Genomic DNA, 21,514 nt, shown 5'->3' with positions numbered 1-21,514 from the left:
CGCGCGCATTAAATACACACCACGGCTATAAATAATCAAATCTTACATAAATAACTTCAACATCAGTGCTCACTACGGAGGGCAGGGATGGACGTTACACGGCTCGTCCTCCGAGACAGGCTTAGTCGCCGAGTCGCATCTCCTCTCATGCACTTCTTCATTAGTGTGTCTGTTCACACACAACACCTCTCTGTGATGGAAACCTACACACACACACACATTTCAGATTGTGCACAATACTCATTTTCACCACTAGTGGGCAGACTAGACAAGAACAAAAACAAACAGATGAGTGTGATTATCAGAAACAGATCTGCAGCGTGTGCACATGTACACACACACACACACACACACAGACACACACAATAAAACCACATAATGACTACATAATTGGAGATTCTATGTTTGGCACAAATCGGATTTCCAGAAGAGTTATGTGTGTGTGTGTGTGTGTGTGTGTGTGTGTGTGTGTGTGTGTGTGTGTTTATCAGTCAGAGGGAAAAATCCCAGTGTCAGAAAAGTTGCAAAAATTGGCAGGACAACACAAAAGTGAAACATCGAACAGCCAAAGTCTAACACAGAATTCTTGGAATTTGAACCTCAAGAAATCCATCAGTAATGTGCACACACACACACACACACACACACTAAACTTTTCGTAAGGTAAAAGAACACCACATACTTGGTAGAAAAATTTTGGTTTTGGTCTAAGCTTTAAACATTGGACAAATACACATACACACACACACACACACACACACACATATACATACACACACACACACACACTGACCTTTGCCACAGGAGGCTGAGCACTTACTGAGCTGACCCAGCCTCCACATGAACGGACTCTGATTATCCAGCGGGATGTCGGTTCGCGGAGGGATCCGAACATTACGGTTTGACCCAGAGCTTTGGGGGCGTGGCCTCTCCGGCGTCCACCTATCAGATGTGTAAGGAGGAGAGATAGGTGGAGGGGCGGAGTCTTCGATGGTTACTATAGCACCTGCGAGAGACAATATGGACGTTTACTAAAAATTTATATTTTGATCAAAACATTGTGATTCAGATGAATGAGTCCAGAAACACGCCCGTAATGTCATGTGGGTCTCTTTTTACGATCCTGTAATATTTTCCTTGTACTGCGTTTCCTGTTTGTTAGCATATTTCCAGTAACAAGTTGCAACGACGCACTGCTATTCACGTGGAGCTAACACAACACAGAAAACCCCGCTCATGACAGTGACTGAGGAGGAGGATAGAGTGTGTATTAGTGAAGCTAATTTTGATTTGGCGATGCAAATTATTGGGTAGTTAAGACCAGATGTACGTACATCAGAAGTCACCGCACAAACCGCAAACAGATTAAGTACATCTGGCCTTGACAGAGGAACATTACCGTATTTTCTGGACTATACGTTCAAGGGCATTTCTCCTGCACCTCGAAACGTACTGTACATTTGAGGTGTATAATTATTATTTAATTTAATTTTTTTTATTAAACGACCACATTTACACTCACAGCACCACTTTGTGCTGCTTTGATGTAGAATATGACGATGTGAACACAAATAAGGTCAAGAAATAAAATAAACATTATCTTCCAACCTGAAGTAAAATATGATGCAAAATTAACATCTAACAGTTAAAATGCAATGCAGAACTTAATTAGCATCAACTAACAACCCGAGGTAAAAACAAACAAACAAACAAACTAGTATTATCTTACAACCTGAGGTAAAATAAAATAGACTAAACTATTATCACCTAACAACCTGAGGTAAAATACAACACACAACTAGCATCATCTAACAACCTTAAGAAAAGTAACACCTAAAACTAGCATCATCTAACAACCTGAGGTAAAAAAAAGAAGAAAATCTACAAAACTAGCATTACCTTACAACTTAAATGTATAATAAAATATGAAACTAGCATTATCAAATGACCTGAGGTAAAAAAAAAAAAAAAAAAAATCAACAAAACTAGCATCATCTAAAAACCTAAAGTAAAATACAATACACAACTAGCATCAACCTGAGGGAACTAGCAACAACCTGAGGTAAAAAAAAAAATCTACAAAACTAGCATTACCTAACAACCTGTGGTAAAAATAAAACACAACTAGCATGATCTAACAACAACCTGAGGTAGAAGAAAATGTAGACTTAGCAAGATTTAATAACCTGAGGTAAAAAAAAAACATAAATAAAATAATCTAACTACCTAAGGTAGAAGAAAAAAAAACATCTGAATAAATAGTATATGCAAACCATCAGCTATAAAGAACTATTTTGCAGTTAGCTACCGTAGCTCAGTCGGTCACATTCGAGAGAATACAGGAACACATCCGACTCAGCGCTATTAAACACAAGTGGTTTCCTCCATGTAACATATCAGTTTTTGTTTGGACATTTGCGATGTGGTTCAGTGTCTTACTGGTCTCTCGGAGACTTGCTCTCCCTCCGTCCCACTCTCTCAGCGCATCCTTCTTCACAGGCATGTAGTACTCGTAATCTACACCTGGATTCTCCTTGTGGAAAATAATCTACAGAAACAGAAAAAGATATATCGGCTTATTTTAAGACTCCTGTGTAATTGTGTGTATGTGTATGTAGAGCCTTTAAGCTGTACATCACATAGAGCTGTACATCACATAGAGTTGTTCATTATATAGAGTTGTTCATTATATAGAGCTGTATATTACGTAGAGCTGTACATTACATAGAGCCATACATTACATAGAGCTGTTCATTATATAGAGCTGTATATTACGTAGAGCTATACATTACATTTAGCTGTATATTACGTAGAGCTGTACATTACATAGAGCTATACATTACATAGAGCTATACATTACATAGAGCTGTTCATTTTATAGAGCTGTATATTACGTAGAGCTATACATTACACAGACCTGTTCATTATATAGACCTGTATATTACGTAGAGCTGTACATTACATAGAGCTGTTCATTATATAGAGCTGTATATTACGTAGAGCTGTACATTACATAGAGCTATACAGTACATAGAGCTATTCATTATATAAAGCTGTATATTACGTAGAGCTGTACATCACACAGACCTGTTCATTATACAGAGCTGTATATTACGTAGAGCTGTACATTACATAGAGCTATTCATTATATAGAGCTGTACAATACATAGAACTATACATTACATAGAGCTGTTAATTATATAGAGCTGTACATCACATAGAGCTGTTCATTATGTAGAGCTGTACATTACAAAGAGCTGTACATTACATAGAGCTGTAGCTGTGAGTGTGTGGGTCCTGGAGCGGTGAGTGTTTCTCCGCGGTTGCGTTTGTAGACAAATGTTGTTCCACCTGCTTTATATTCACCCGGAGGGTCCACGGCCCAGCGACCATTCACAATGGACTGACCAGTGCCGCTACGCAATGCTACACACACAAACACATACACACACACACACACACACACACACACACACACACCAATCACTAATGATAACATGGACAGTTTGATATTCAGCACAAGCACAATAATAATTACAACTCCCCTGTGTTCCCTACTTGGGAGACATCTCACAAATAGAAAATAATTAAAAAAGGTTTCTACTGCAACACACACACACACACACACCGAGGTAGTTGGGGCTGGCACTGCGTTCCGTGATGTTGATGGCTGTCGCTCCGGCTGGAATGTCGAGAATTTTGTGATATCCCAGAGGAACGCTGTTGTTCTGGAAACTTCCTGACACACGAACACACGATCCGTCACTCCCCCCACACACTCCGCACCGATCACGCACCACACCCGAGCCTAACATGCCATCACATCCCTCGCTCTGGGATGAAGGGTGAAGAGTAAAAGAAAGAAAGAAAGAGAGAGAGAGAAAAAAATATTATATGTTATGTCTTTCTTGAAAACAATAAGTAATTTATAGTTTATAATGATAAAAAGTGTGTGTATGTTTTCTTACGAGGCAGCGTCCCCCCACACACACGTCATTGGGAGTGTTATTAACACACGGTGTCCCGTCTTTCACTTGCTCTGAATGACGAACGTAAAAACGGTAGCCGACTGGCCGACAGGTTAACTCACACTGCTGCTCCACTGAGCCTGAGAGAGAGAGAGGGAGAGAGAGAATGACACTTTTATTTAAAGACACTTAGTAACGTTTATTCAATTATATATATATATATATATATATATATATATATATATATATATACTGTATATATATATACATTTAATTGTGTGAAAATCCACTTAACGAGTTCCCATTATATTGTTATTTGCACTGGTATCATGCGAGAAGGATGTGACATAATTAGGCATAAAAGTTTAAATATTCCACAATCTACATGGACAAAAAAAAGAAAAAAAGGAAAAAAAAAGCATTTCCTTGTTTTTGTTTTTGCTCCTTGGCTTACATCCTTATAAGTGCACAAACTAGACATCAATTCCTGTATTTGGCACGGGGCCGGGCGCATGATAAACTAGGAGAGCAAGACGATTTCCCGCGCGTCCATTCTGCCACAGTTATCTTTGAGAGATTACAGCAGACACACTGACAGAACCAGAGCTTTTCTTATTGTCTCTGTCCCACACTCCTTCTCTCCCTCTCTCCCTCCCTTGCTCTCTCCCTCTCTGTCAGTGAACGCTGGAATCTCTGCCGTCTAATGCTGCTTTCCTGCTATGTCACTGTCCAAACAAACTGCGGCAGAGGGCACATGGGAGGAGAGAAGAGAACGAGAGAGAGAGAGAGAGAGAGAGAGAGAGAGAGAGAAGCAGGACCTGTACTGAGAAGAAGAAACATGGAGAGAGAGAGAGAGAGAGAGAGAGAGAAAGAATCTACTGTATCTGATTTGTGTGACAGCTCAAGCTTTCAGCATCTGGAGTGTGTTTGATATTTAAATCCTTTAAAATATGTTCAACACACACACCAAGGAAGGGCCTATCCATCCATCTAGGAAACGTTGTAGTCCGAAGGGGGACCGTCGAAGGTGACCATCGTATTTACTCCCAATTTTACAACCATGATAGGACCTCCAGTCAACATTCACACACACTACAGCCAGTTTGGGAACGCCAATGAGCCTAATCTGCATATCTTTGGACTGTAGGAGGAAACACATTAAGCACAGGGAGAACATGAAAACTTCCTGCACACAGACCCTTGACCCTGGAGGTGCGAGACCACAGGGCTAACCACTAAGCCACTGAGCCATGTACTGGAGTGTGCAGTCAGCTGCCAATCAGCTGACTGCACACTCCAATAAAAAGGGCTCTTTGTATAAATTGTGCGGACGGGTTTCGCACATCGGCGGTTGTGATGCTTATTTTGTGCGACAAAAAAAAAGAAACACATTTAACTTTAATGTTACAAGATTGAATAAAAAAAAAAACTAACAAACCAAAATAAAATACATTTAAACGCAGACATGCAGCTCCGGAGCCACGGGTTGCGACCCCTGCCCAAGTCATAAATAAAACAACACACATGCGATCTGGGACGTATACAGTAATTAACACTGTGTATGCTTTTACAATTACATTCTATATACCTCTATTTTATATTTAATTTCATTATAACTATATATTTAATATTTACCTTTTTATTCTATCTCATCTTTCCTTTTTCGTTTATGAACAGTCGTGTAAGCATTTCACTGCATATCATACTGTTTATATGTAACAAATAAACATATAAAATTTGAAATTTTAATTTTGATTAGACATATTTTCTTGCTAAAGTGTGTCCATGACCGGTTGTAAATGTGGGTTTTGGCACGTGCTCTGCTCACCTGTCTTCCCAGTACTGCGTTCCATTCTGACCTACTGTACTTTCACCCATCCTGCAACCGACAATTAGTGTAATTAACGGCTGTTGAACACCTGGAGTGATACATGTGGTTAAATGTCCCAGTGGTGTTACGGTCCATTATCAGCGCTCCTGGAATGAATCTCATCCTATTAGATTGCTCGGTTGGAACTAACTGTATAATATAAATTAGATAGATATGGTGGTGTAATGAATAGGAAAACACACACACACACACACACACACAATCAGAGAGAAAGAGAAAGAAGAAAAGATACACACTCCCTCTGCTAAATATGTGTGTAACTAGCGTGTGGGAATAACGTCGTATTCAGATGATATCATGCTACAGCTGCGACTCCCTTGCGCGCGCACACACACACACACACACACACACACACACTTCAGTTCACTCCCTAAATCTGTGTGTTTATCGTTCCTGTCTCTCTGCTGCACCGTGTCCAGCTCCCCTTAAACTCTGTTTACAGTTTGCTCATCTAGCTCTTCGCTTTCACCCTATTTCTCCCTCTTTCCTTTCTCTTTCTTTCATTTCATCTTCTCTCTGTCGCTCGTTCTGTCTGTTTCTCTTTGCCTCGCTCTCCTTGTCCAGTTTTTCAAATTAAAGCAGGGTGGAGAGGTTTGGCATGAAAAAAAATGAGGAATTTGGAAAATAATGAGTGTGCCTAGCAAAAAGAGGACAACATACTTTATTTATCCCTTTATCATCCTCTCTGTCTTTATTTTGCTAAAAAGCCTTGGGGTACCCAATTTTTGATGAGAAAGTAGAAGGCCAAAAAAACCAATATAAGTATCTGGGCTGCTAGCTTGAATAATAGTAATAATATTGTCTTAGATTATCATCTACTAATCTTTCTTTCTTAATAGCATTTTTTTGTTCAAATAACCTACAATAACTACACACATCCAGAACGAGCTCTAGATCCGGTAAGTGTCCTCATTTTTCGGAGCTTGTCCTTCACTCGTGACTATTTAAGCAGAAGTATGGACGAAGCTCTGCATTACCGTTGAATCCCGAACCCTGAACCCAGGCAGAGCCTGACTATAATAAAGCGGAACGTACAAATACATGCGATGCTCGTCAAACACCGGAATCCGGTACAGATGGGACTATATGGACAGGACGCAGCATGGATGTCACCGATCTGCGGAATGGTGTCGAGCAGCCTGGAGGAAGATAGCATCTGGGATCCAGATTTAACAAAAGGCGTCCGGTACAGTGCTGAAGATCGACCGGATTTTAAAATGTCACAAGGACGATTTGCTTTGCATGATCCCGAAGCTTGTGGACAGAAAAGTGCCAGAATCTATTTTCCTCAGCTACCAATAAACTTTTCTGGGAAATAAAATATTCAAATTCAATAGTTTCTGATATAAGTCTGTCCGCGTTTGAGGTCAATAAAAGCAAACACCATACTGTCTTTGGATTTCTCTATCCCTAAATCACTAAAATATCTCTTTAGTTCTCACATTCTCTTGCACCCATCCCATAGTTTATCTCCTCCATAACATTGTGTCATCAGTGTATTTCTAGCCAGGTTTCTTTCCTCAAGGGTACCAACAGTGCCTGGAAAGCATACCTGGGAAATGACTGTATCTCGCTTACGTTACTGGATTGTTTCTGCTATTGCAGCTGTTGGATCCGACCCATGCTCACTCACACTGGCGAGTCTGTTAGGATCCATCACTAAACCTGAGCAGGAGCCATAATTTTGGCGTAATGTAGTTCAACAACCCTGCCTATTCTCCACTCTTGGAACAGGAATAAGATACATACCTGGGTCATGAATTTATTTATATTTTTTTATGCAACTGAAAGCTCACACTACTCTTGTGGTCCCTCATTAATAACATGTAGTTGTTGGGTAAAACCTACACCTACGTGTAGACACGTGTTCCTTAAGATCCAATCATCCATCATTAGCTAGTCATAAACAGTATTAAAGTCAAACAAAAGATACCGAGGTGCTCTGTATTTGTACCATATAATCCTGGTTTAATGTCTTCGTTTCAGAGTGGGAATGCTTTAAAGTGAACCATGAAATATTCAGAGTTACACAGAATCAGACAATCTTTCACAAGCATGTTTAATACAATGTGGCCTGCAAAGTTTGCAGCGTGTTTTAATAAGGGATGAAGTTAAGTTTATAATATCGGTTTCAGAAGTTTAAACCTGGAAAACCTTGTCTTCCATTAACTAATCAGTAGTTCGCAGGAATTTCACGGTATCAACAATCATTATCAGATACCAACCAGAGAGAGTGGAGGCTAACACACGCTTCCTCCAAAATCATGATTCAGGCATCTTAAAAATCATAACATTATATATTCTAAATAGATTTACATTTACATTTAGGCATTTGGCAGAAGCTCTTATCCAGTGCGACTAACAGAAGTGCTTTGGAGTTTCCATCTACAGAATATAAATATATCTATACATATAGTAAAACTGTAAAGTTGTCATGTCTGCACATTGAAGATATTTGCGAAAAAATAAGTTGTGGGATTTAAGATGAGTAATAGAACATATCAAGTTAGTTTTTGGAACTTTTGTCTGTTTGTCTGCTTGTTTGTGCACACATCACGTAAAAAGTACTGAGCAGGTATTAATGGGGTTTTCACAGGTGTATTTGGCCGAGCTTGGTGTAACATATAGGCTTTGATTCATCACAATCAGCCCACAGGAAGAAATTAAAATTTAAATAGAAATGGAAATCGCTATTTTGAAAAAACAAACTTGCAAAAATCATTAGTTCTAGATCTGTTCTGTACTAATATCTGTTCATCGTGACTGACTGTGGAAAGAGATCACTACCATCCAGGTCTCAGGTCAGATCTAAACACATCCATGGTTACTCCTTACCTCCTCATCTTGTGCATGTTACAAAACCTATATTTAACATTGTTGCACTTTATATTTATTCTGTTTATAATCCTGAATTCTGAGACTCAAACTGAGTTTAGTATTTGTCATCAAATGCTTTTTTTTTTTTTTTCTGATTTTTTTATAATGTAAATGGCAAATTCTTCCAAAATGAAACTTCTATGGGATGAAAGCCAGAAAGAAACTAAACAAGCTAATTTGGATTTGGATTTGACCTCGAATGCTGTTTATCATTTTCCTTGAAAACAGCAGCATCGTGTAAAGCCCTGGGAATTTTCTGTTAATCCCTAATGGGCTCACGTTAAAATGATAGATGGAATACCATGATATATGACTTTTCCATTGTGAAACAGGCTCACTTTGATTGTGAAGAGACTTCTAGTACTCTGTTTCTATCAATAATTGTTATTTAGAGTTTAAATCAATGATGATTAGAATGAATTTTGACATAATAGGACAACAAGCACACTACTAGCTCCCGAGTCATCTGTGGAAGCCCGTAAAAAAAAGAGAAGAAAAAACATTTTAAATTATTTTTTTATGGACAGGGATTTCAAGGTACTGTAATGCTGGATTATGACACCCACAGATCCTCCACCCACAGATCCTCCATTCACAGATCCCACACTGGAAGCTCCGTTTGATGGGTTTAGAGAAGGCTATAATGCAACCCCATGAAACCTGTCCTCTGAGTCATAAAGCTGAGGGGACAAGTGGGGAAGGTGAAAAGAATTGACTAGCAGTGTCATCCTCTTTAAAAGACTTGAAATGGATACGACACGGTGTGGGTGTGGGTTCTGCCGGACTCCAGTATGGTGGAAAGAGGCATGGAGGTACACGTTTGTATAGGATCTGGATCCAATAGAAGAGCTAGAGATGTGGGAAGTTGAAAAAATAACCAAAGATGGCTTGATGTGCTGGATAATTTGATGAGGTTCTCAAAACAAGAATTAATAATAATCCAGTGCATGACTAGCTATAAAAAGAAGAGCTGATTAATCCTGATTGTTTCTATCATCTTTTACGCATCAGAATGGATTCAGTGACCAAATCATGTCAAGTGTTTTTTTTTTTTCCAAAAGATAAATGGGAAAAGCCTCACAAGTGCTTCCACAGATCCATCATCCTGAGGTCATGAGTTCAAATCCCAACAGCTAAGTGGGGAAGGGTGGCATGCTTGTGCTCTCAGATCAATCACACTGACACTAGCCAATCATGGGCGAATAGCGCTTTCCTCTGAGTGTGTTACACCGCCCCCAAGAATGCAATCAGCTGGAGTGAAGTGTCTCAGAGGAAGCATGAGATAACCTTCGCCCTCCCTGGTTGGTAGCTGTCACTTAATGTGAAAGGGGCCTGAAGACATGTGGGAGAGAGATATGTCTAAATTAGGCAGAAAATGGGGGGAATGGGTGAGACATACTGGTGATGCATTGAAGTCTAATCCATACAGCTTCTGAACTCCAAAAAAAAGGATACTTACTACGAGTAATCATAATTTCATTTTATGTGATACACTGATGACTTTTTGTTGATGGATATTTTTTAATATACCTGTCAGGTGGTAGAAAGGGTGTACCTGTGTCAGCATTAGAAAATGTGTGCCGTTTTGTAAGTGTTCCGCAAGAGGAGCAAAGATTTGTAATAAATTTTGACTTGGAAAACGAACAAGTTTTGGTTTACGAGTACAGAATATCATGTATTACGCATGCGCTTCTTGTTTTGACGCCGAACTTCACATGATCACAACTGTTTTTCTCTCTTTTGTGATGCGGAATTGTGGGTAATCGTCTGTGTACTGCCAGTACTAGTGTGTATACCTGTGTCAGTAGTAATGTGTGTGTCTGTGTCAGTTATAGTAGTGTGTGTGTACCTGTGTCAGTAGTGTGTGTGTGTGTGTGTGTGTGTGTGTTTGTATTTGTGTGTGTGTGTGTGTGTTTGTGTGTGTGCTTGTGATAGTAGTAGTGTGTGTGCATGTGTCTGTGTCAATAGTAGTAGTGTGTGTGCTTGTGTCAGTAGTAGTGTGTGTGTGCTTGTGTCATTAGTAGTATGTGTGCGTGTGTCTGTGTCAGTAGTAGTGTGTGTGCTTGTGTCATAAGTAGTATGTGTGCGTGTGTCTGTGTCAGTAGTGTGTGCGTGTGTCTGTGTCAGTAGTGTGTGTGTGTGTCTGTGTCAGTAGTAGTGTATGTGTGCGTGTGTCAGTAGTAGTGTATGTGTGCATGTGTCTGTGTCAGTAGTAGTAGTGTGTGTGTGCTTGTGTCAGTAGTAGTAGTGTGTGTGCTTGTGTCAGTAGTAGAGTGTGTGTGTGTCTGTGTCAGTAGTAGTAGTGTGTGTGTATGCCTGTGTCAGTAGTAGTGTGTGTGTCAGTAGGTGTGTGTCTTTCTATGTCAGTAGTAGTTTGTCTGTCTGTGTTAGTAGTAGTGTGTGTACCTGTGTCAGTAGTGGTGTGTCTGTCTGTGTCTGTGTCAGTAGTGATGTGTGTGCGCCTCTGTGTGTCTGTGTCAGTAGTAGTAGTGTGTGTATGCCTGTGTCAGTAGTGTGTGTGTGTGTGTGTCAGTAGTTGTGTGTCTTTCTATGTCAGTAGTAGTTTGTCGGTCTGTGTCAGTAGTAGTGTGTGTACCTGTGTCAGTAGTAGTGTGCGCGCGTCTGTGTCAGTAGTAGTGTGTGTCAGTAGTAGTGTATCTGCCTGTGTCAGTAGTAGTGTGTCTGTCTGTGTCAGTAGTAGTGTGTGTGTGTGTGTGCATCTGTGTGATTAGTAGTGTGTTTGTGTGAGTAGTAGTGTGTCTGTCTCTGTCAGTAGTGTGTGTGTGTGCATCTGTGTCAGTATTAGTGTGTGTCAGTAGTAGTGTGTCTGTCTGTGTCAGTAGTGTGTGTGTGCGCACGCATCTGTGTCAGTAGTAATGTGTGTGTGCCAGTAGTAGTGTGTCTGTCTGTGTCTGTGGTAGTGTGTGTATATCAGTAGTAATGTGTGTGTGTCAGTAGTAGTGTGTCTGTCTGTGTCTGTGGTAGTGTGTGTATATCAGTAGTAATGTGTGTGTGTCAGTAGTAGTGTGTCTGTCTGTGTCAGTAGTGTGTGTGTGTGTGTCATTAGTAATGTGTATGTGTCAGTAGTAATGTGTGTGTCAGTGGTAGTGTGTCTGTCTGTGTCAGTAGTAGTGTGTGTGTCAGTAGTAATGTGTGTGTCTCAGTGGTCGTGTGCCTGTCTGTGTCAGTAGTAATCTGTCTGCGTCAGTAGTAATGTGTGTGTCAGTAGTAGTGTGTCTGTCAGTGTCAGTAGTAGTGTGTGTGTACCTGTGTCAGTAGTACAAGCACAACATTTTCAAGTTTTAATCTACATGACCTTCCTTACTGGTACAACCAGGCAATAAAATGTTGTGTAACTGTTATATAGCTGAGAAAATTTGTCCTCCAAAAGAAAATGGAAGTTATGCTCAGAATGAGGTATGAAAGCTGGAGCTGGAGAAACGTCCAGAATTGAATTAAAACCACCGACTGGTAAGTAACTCCACACTTCCTGTCATGCTTTTGTGTCAAATTTTGTATTGTGTATTTCGATAGAATGGACATGTAGAGAAACAGTAGTTAGAAGCAGTTAGACTTATATTTAGAATTGTTTTTATAATGAATGTTGCAAACACAGCTTCAAATTGGGCAACCTGCCCTGGCACTCAACTTTAAACTGTAATGCTGTTTATCACGTTAATGCGTGTTTAATCAAAAGCATGGAAATTTTCCTGCTAAAGTAAAAATGATCCATGGAATAACAGGATATATGACTGTGCCATTGTGAAACCGAGCCATGTTGTGTGTGAAGGACTTTTCAGGCCCATTTCTCTCAATAATGCTTGTATTAATTGCTATTTCTGATTATGATTAATGACAGTGTTGAGAGTATGGAATATTCAGGCCACAGATTTTACATCATGTACCACGAGACGACTCTGAAAGCAGCGCAGCAGATCGAGTGTCACGGTTTGAGACACTTGAGCAGAAGTGAGGAGAAAGCTCTACGCTACCCTCTGAAATCTCACCCTGAGGATGTCATGAAGCTGAGATACGAGTGGGGAAGGTGAAGAAAATCGACAGACAGGGTCATCCTCTTCAGAAGACTTGGCATCGGAATGGATACGACACGGCGTCGTGCCACCAAACTGCGGCATGGTGGAAAGCGGCCTGGAGGAAGACTGCGTATGGGATCCGGAGAGAATAAAAGTGCTGGAAACACAGGACCTCGAATGAACAGCTGAAGACCACTCGCCGTGCTCGGAGTGCGTGGTTATTTGACGAGGTTCTGCCGTGTTTCGCGGTCTGAAATTAAATTTTCTTGTCCTTTCTACACTAAATTCAAACTCAGAGTTAGTCATGTTATTTTGTTCTAAGTGTGATGTTAGACCTTTGGTACTCTTAATAAAAAGCCTTATTGCGTGAAATCCTAATTGCAATTTTCGTTTTGGTGCAACCAAAGTGCATATCTAACTTTATATGTAGTCTATTTATTCAGCGTTGGCTCTTACTTTTTCAAATACACTGAACAGCCATAACATTATGACCACCTGACTATTATTGAGTAGTTCCTCCTTCTGCAACCAAAAGACTAACGCACTATCAGAACCAGCTCACTATCACGGGTTCACCGGTTTTCCTTCCTTGGATCTCTTTTGGTATGTCCTGACCACTGCAGACTGGGAACATCCCTTAAGAGCTGCAGTTTTGGAGTTGCTCTGATCCATCACATCACCCATCACATTCTGGCCCTTCTCACAGTAGCTACAGTTACATTATCTCATTACAGTGGCGCCTGGAAGTGGGTGGGATATATTAGTTAACAAGTGAACATTCTGTCTCTGAAGTTGACGTGCTGGAGGAAGCAAAAAAATAAATAAAAAAGCGCAAGCGTAAGGATTTGATTGACTCTGACAAGGCCAGACTGTGATGGCTAGACGACTGGATCAGGGCGACTCCCACACTGTGGTCCAACTTTCTATCCCAATGAGCACACATGAGTGGCAGCCTTTTACCAGAAACTCCACCTTTGGGAAATTTAAACGTTCAACGTCCACGTTATAACCGTACAAGGCTAAGTTTCACTTGCTTTCACTCTCAAGGTCAGCTTTCAGTCACCAAGATATCATTCCCAAGCTGGTTTAGCTTTAGCTGGCTAGTTTACTGTAGCGTTTGCTCAAGGTTAACTTGCACATTCAGTAGCTCCGTTTCTGCTCACTAGACCTCAATGACCTGAGTTAGCTTTTGCTAAAGTACCTTTAAGTAAATGCTACAGGTGTACAGCCATGAGCTCTAAAAACGTAGAACGGACATGACACTGTGAAGTTGTAAACCAGCTCGAACTTTCATTATCTGTAATACAAGCAGTGATGAGTCACAGCAGGAAAGCCCCTCGTCAAGGGACCAAAATACATTCCTCATTTAACAATAGACTGGAAAAAGGCCGCAAGATGTAAAATGCCAGATAAAGATCCTAAACCACGTGTTAATGATCGTCATATCGTCGTTTATAGTTCATTTAACAGGTTTAATAGTTTTCATTTACGTTATTGCAGCTATAAACATCGAGTCGTATCCTCAACAGACGCATTTTCACTCTCTTAAAGTCAATACGACAAAATCCGCTGATCATGTTACTGTAAAACGTGTAAATAAACTGCATGAAAAAGTTAATGAAGCGGTCATGGAATGGATGGATGGATGAAGACATGATGGACAGACAGTAGGAAGAATGGAGATGGATGGAAAGGTAGAGAAATGGATTGATTGATGGATGACTTGAGCAACACACAACGAAAGGTGATGAAGAATGAATAGATGCTGATGGATAGCTGGATGTGCAGATAAACTGAGCAACAAACAACGGATAGACTGTAAACAGGATGGAGAGATGGATGAATGAATGAACACAGATAAAATGGATGATACAAAATGGATGGATGGATGAAGGGATGGTTTGATAAATGATTATATTTATGCTTAGAGCAACACAAAATGGACTGACGAAAAAAAATTAGTGGACGGATGGATGAAGCAACACATGATGGATAGAAGAAAATAAAAGAAAAGATAGACAAATGGATTGAGGGATGGAAAAATTGAGCTACAAAGTTAATAGATAGAACGATGAATTATTTAATAAATAAACATATGATAAATCAATGATACAAATGGATGGATGGATGGTTTGATAAAGAGGTGGTTTGATGGATTTACCAGAGCAAAATGATGGATTGACTGAACATATGGATAGATGGTAGAAAGGATGGAAATGGAAAGGTAGATAAATGTATGGATGGATAAATTGGACACAATGAATGGATGGATGAATGAATGAAGCAACACATGATGGATAGATGACAAAAATGGATAGAAGGACAGAGCAGTACATGATGAGAATAGATGGATGGATGGATGGATGGAAGGAATGGAAGATGATTAATGGCAAGATGGATTGGAGCTACAGGTGAACAGATAGCTAGAGATTAATGTAAGGATGAATGAATAAATTAGTAGATGTATGAAATAAATGGAAAGATAGATAGATAGACAGATAGATAGACAGATTGATAGATAGATAAACACTTTATTGATCCCGAAGAAGGAAATTCCAGGAATATATGGAAGGAGCCAAACATGATGGACAGATGGATAGATGGATGGATGAATGGATGAATGGATGGATGGATTGCACATTTAAGTGTTGAAAGAGGAAAACGGGATATGAAAAAATATATATATATAAGAAAAAAAAGTGTGGTTTGAAGAGAGAGAGAGAGAGAGAGAGATATGTGTATTCGGCCTCACATTCCATTTAGTCTTCATTTCCTCGTCCTGTCTTTTCTTTTTATCTCTTTTCACTCATCCGGCAATTCTTCAGCCCCTTTCAGGCCGTTGCCACGGCTGTGTGACCCGCCGTCTCAACATCTCACCCTTTCCACTGTTTCCGTCTCACTGTTGTTAATTGCCTGACCTGTGTGTGTGTGTGTGTGCGTGAGAGTAAGAGAGAGAGAGAGAGAGAGAGAGAGAGAGTGGTACGTCCTCCCTCTTTATCTGAGATTCGTTCTAATTCACCCACCGTCTGTCTGTCTCTCTGGTTTCAGTCTCACCTTCAGTAAAAGGCTCCCAGTCGTAAACGCGGCCCATGAACTCTTTAGTGTTGAACACGGCGCACTGCTCGGCTCGGGGGTCCACCTGGGACCCGGGACACGCCTGCGGAGAGAAAGCGCCGGAATGAGTGATCACTGCAAAAACATCTGTTTTATAATAACTAAAGCACAGCGATACAGAATGCTGGCTTCTGATTGGCCGGAAGGTGTTGATGCATTTCCTGTCAGCACTGTTCTTACAGCCTTTACGGGGGGATAAAGTTATAAAAGCTGATATAAAGGCCGCAAGAAACAGAATACGTGGACAAATGTACCACGAGAGAGAGAGAGAGAGAGAGGAGAGATTTATAGAGGAAAAGTTAAATAACTGGGTGAAAAGATGAGTTATGAAATACAGTTAGAGGAAAAATGAGGTGATAGGAGAGAAAAAAACAGAGAGAGAAAAAGAGAGGACAGTGGTTAGAAAGTAAGAAGGACATGCACACAGAGAGAGAGAGAGAGAGGAGAGAGAGAGAGGGAGAGAGAGGAGAGAGCTAAATATCTGTACACTTTATATACTGTTTATATATATACACACACACATATACACAGTACTGTGCAAAAGTCTTAGGCACCATATTATATGCTGTACCAATTTTGTTATATATGTTTATCACGTCTGCATAATTATGTACCAAATCATTCAGTAGTTTCATATATAACTTAAAAATTAATAAATAAATAACATTACAGGAGAATATATGCATGGCTGTAAAGATAAAAAATATATAGTACAAGACAAACCAGTTTTCAGATAGAAACAGCAAACCTAACAACTATTTAACGTATAGCACTGTGCAAAAGTCCTGGGCACATACAAAAATCTGGCATAAGCAAAAGATGCTTTTGAAAACATTTCTGAAGAAAACAGCTGTTAGGTTTTACTGAGTTTGCTGGAGTTCTTCTGGGAACTTTATCACACTCACTTCTATAATATGGTGCCTAAGACTTTTGCACAGTACTGTGTATATATATATATATAATTATTATTATTCTATTTTATATATCATTCTAATTTTTCCTCCTTTTTCCTTTTTAAAATATATCTACTGTTATATTTCTTTAGAGCTTTGGCAATACGCATGTAAATATGTGCCATGTCAATAAAGCACCTTTAACTCTTGAGAGAGAGAAAGAGAGAGAGAATGACAGAGACAAAGAGAATGAGATACAAGGAAGGGAAGACAAGGGAAAAAACAAGGTGATAGACTTGATAAACAAAGAGTTAAAGATCCAGAGAGAGAGAGAGAGACTGATAAAAAGAAAAAGAGTGAGTGACTGAGAAAGAACAACAGAAAAGGAGCAGCAGAGAGAAAGAAAGAGAGTGAGACAGGGAAAGAGATCAAATGAAAACAAGAGATACAGAGACACGAAGAGAAAGGAAATAGTGAGATGAAGAGAGAGAGAGAGGGACAGACAGACAGGTGGAGAGAGACAAAGAATGGATTAGGGAGAGAGACAGAGAGATGGTCGGAGATAGAGAGAAAAAGGAGAGCGAAATAGAGAGAGAAAGAAAGAGAGAGAGAGAGAGATTTAGTTACAGCTACACTATATAACTGAGGATTTAGTCGCCATATGGAAGTAATAATAAACTGATTTTTTTTTGCTGGAGACAGACTAAAAAATAGAGAGAGAGAGAGAGAGAGAGAGAGAGAGGAGACTGATGGAGGACGACTGACAGGTGGAAGAGAGACTGAGGTTTAAGTCAAAAGTTCAGAAACGCATAAAAGAGCCAAGAATGTGAAATACAGCAGCGGAATAAAAGAATGTTTCAGACTGGAAAGCGAGCACACACACACACACGCACACACACACGTACGCACACACACACACACACACACACACACACACACACACACACATACACGCACTCAGACAGACAGGAAGCCGTCTCCGAGGACTCGTAGATAAATACAGACGTAATAAAAAATAAAATATACTAAAGCAGTGATGGAGATAAAGTGGACAGCCGCGTCCCTGATACTCTAATGTAAATTACATGCAAATGTCTGACTGGATCATAACACACTGACTATAACACACTAGTTATAACGCACTGACCATAACACACTGACTATAACGCACTGACTATAACATGCTGACTGTAACACACTAGTTATAACACACTAACTATAACACTGACTATAACGCACTGACTATAACACGTTAGTTATAACACACTGACTATAACACACTGATTATAACACACTAGTTATAACACACTGGCTATAACACACTGATTATAACACACTAGTTATAACACACTGACTATAACACGTTAGTTATAACACACTGACTATAACGCACTAGTTATAACACACTGACTATAACACGTTAGTTATAACACACTGACTATAACACACTAGTTATAACACACTGACTATAACACACTAGTTATAACACACTGACTATAACACGTTAGTTATAACACACTGACTATAACACACTAGTTATAACACACTGACTATAACACACTAGTTATAACACACTGACTATAACACACTGACTATAACACACTGACTATAACACACTAGTTATAACACACTGACTATAACACACTAGTTATAACACACTGACTATAACACACTGACTAACACGTTAGTTATAACACACTGACTATAACACACTGATTATAACACACTAGTTATAACACACTGGCTATAACACACTGATTATAACACACTAGTTATAACACACTGACTATAACACGTTAGTTATAACACACTGACTATAACGCACTGATTATAACACACTGACTATAACACACTGATTATAACACACTGACTATAACGCACTGACTATAACACGTTAGTTATAACACACTGACTATAACACACTGATTATAACACACTAGTTATAACACACTGGCTATAACACACTGATTATAACACACTAGTTATAACACACTGACTATAACACGTTAGTTATAACACTGACTATAACGCACTAGTTATAACACACTGACTATAACACGTTAGTTATAACACACTGACTATAACACACTAGTTATAACACACTGACTATAACACACTAGTTATAACACACTGACTATAACACACTGACTATAACACACTGACTATAACACACTAGTTATAACACACTGACTATAACACACTAGTTATAACACACTGACTATAACACACTGACTAACACGTTAGTTATAACACACTGACTATAACACACTGATTATAACACACTGACTATAACGCACTGACTATAACACGTTAGTTATAACACACTGACTATAACGCACTAGTTATAACACACTGACTATAACACACTGACTATAACACGTTAGTTATAACACACTGACTATAACACACTAGTTATAACACACTGACTATAACACACTAGTTATAACACACTGACTATAACACACTGACTATAACACGTTAGTTATAACACACTGACTATAACACGTTAGTTATAACACACTGACTATAACACGTTAGTTATAACACACTGACTATAACACACTGACTATAACACGTTAGTTATAACACACTGACTATAACACGTTAGTTATAACACACTGACTATAACACACTGACTATAACACGTTAGTTATAACACACTGACTATAACACACTAGTTATAACACACTGACTATAACACACTGACTATAACACACTAGTTATAACACACTGACTATAACACACTGACTATAACACGTTAGTTATAACACACTGACTATAACACGTTAGTTATAACACACTGACTATAACGCACTGACTATAACACACTAGTTATAACACACTGACTATAACACACTAGTTATAACACACTGACTATAACACACTAGTTATAACACACTGACTATAACGCACTGATTATAACACACTGACTATAACACTGACTATAACACACTGACTATAACACACTAGTTATAACACACTGACTATAACACACTGACTATAACACGTTAGTTATAACACACTGACTATAACACGTTAGTTATAACACACTGACTATAACGCACTGACTATAACACACTAGTTATAACGCACTGACTATAACACACTAGTTATAACACACTGACTATAACACACTAGTTATAACACACTGACTATAACGCACTGATTATAACACACTGACTATAACACACTAGTTATAACACACTGACTATAACACACTGACTATAACACACTGACTATAACACGTTAGTTATAACACACTGACTATAACGCACTGACTATAACACACTAGTTATAACACACTGACTATAACGCACTAGTTATAACGCACTGACTATAACACACTAGTTATAACGCACTGACTATAACACACTAGTTATAACACACTAGTTATAACACACTGACTATAACACACTGACTATAACACACTAGTTATAACACACTGACTATAACACACTGACTATAACACACTAGTTATAACACACTGACTATAACGCACTGACTATAACACACTAGTTATAACACACTGACTATAACACACTAGTTATAACGCACTGACTATAACACACTAGTTATAACACACTGACTATAACACACTAGTTATAACACACTGACTATAACGCACTGACTATAACACACTGACTATAACACACTGACTATAACACACTGACTATAACACACTGATTATAACACACTGACTATAACACACTGATTATAACACACTGACTATAACACACTAGTTATAACACACTGACTATAACACACTGACTATAACACACTAGTTATAACACACTGACTATAACACACTAGTTATAACACACTGACTATAACACACTGACTATAACACACTAGTTATAACACACTGACTATAACGCACTGACTATAACACACTAGTTATAACACACTGACTATAACACACTGACTATAACACACTAGTTATAACACACTGACTATAACGCACTGACTATAACACACTAGTTATAACACACTGACTATAACACACTGACTATAACACACTAGTTATATCACACTGACTATAACGCACTGACTATAACACACTAGTTATAACACACTAGTTATAACGCACTGACTATAACACACTAGTTATAACACACTGACTATAACACACTAGTTATAACGCACTGACTATAACACACTAGTTATAACACACTGACTATAACACACTAGTTATAACACACTGACTATAACACACTGACTATAACACGTTAGTTATAACACACTGACTATAACGCACTGACTATAACACACTAGTTATAACACACTGACTATAACACACTAGTTATAACACACTGACTATAACACACTAGTTATAACACACTGACTATAACGCACTGATTATAACACACTGACTATAACACACTGACTATAACACACTGACTATAACACACTGATTATAACACACTGTACAACACTGTATAACACACTAACGTCAGTGCAGGGCCGCGTCCCAAACCGCACAGGGCTGTGTGACACCATGTGGTCAGCCAGCTGCAGTAATTTGTGGTGTCTTATTATTGTGCACACTATTTAGTACAGTGGTAGACGTGATGTTTGGACGTTTTAAGACACGAGACTCAAACACACACACACACGCACAGTACGGTTTACTAAATAAATGTCACACTAAAAAGTACACTTAGCTGTAATGGTAACCTTGTTTTTATTTAGAAACATTGACCAATACAGTAGTATTCCATTTGGGACACAGCCATATTA

The 21,514-nt window shown here is 39.0% G+C and overlaps 1 protein-coding gene across 1 annotated transcript in view; it reads right to left on the bottom strand.

Moving 5' to 3' along the window:
• Window positions 1-21,514, bottom strand: part of adamtsl4 (ADAMTS-like 4) — a 39,143-nt gene that overhangs the window by 3,728 nt on the left and 13,901 nt on the right. Inside the window, exons 5-11 of the mRNA XM_053494595.1 lie at window positions 15,825-15,927; window positions 3,969-4,108; window positions 3,629-3,833; window positions 3,269-3,426; window positions 2,440-2,548; window positions 794-1,006; window positions 74-203 (exon numbers count right to left, since the gene is read on the bottom strand). Coding sequence (XP_053350570.1) covers window positions 74-203; window positions 794-1,006; window positions 2,440-2,548; window positions 3,269-3,426; window positions 3,629-3,833; window positions 3,969-4,108; window positions 15,825-15,927 — 1,058 coding nt within the window. The remainder of the gene's footprint in view (window positions 1-73; window positions 204-793; window positions 1,007-2,439; window positions 2,549-3,268; window positions 3,427-3,628; window positions 3,834-3,968; window positions 4,109-15,824; window positions 15,928-21,514) is intronic.

This window comes from Clarias gariepinus, chromosome 4 (assembly GCF_024256425.1).
Source record: "Clarias gariepinus isolate MV-2021 ecotype Netherlands chromosome 4, CGAR_prim_01v2, whole genome shotgun sequence".
In the NCBI taxonomy this organism is placed as follows: Eukaryota; Metazoa; Chordata; class Actinopteri; order Siluriformes; family Clariidae; genus Clarias; species Clarias gariepinus.
Note: the sequence above shows the minus strand (reverse complement) of the source record. Positions and strands in the feature narration are given on the sequence as shown.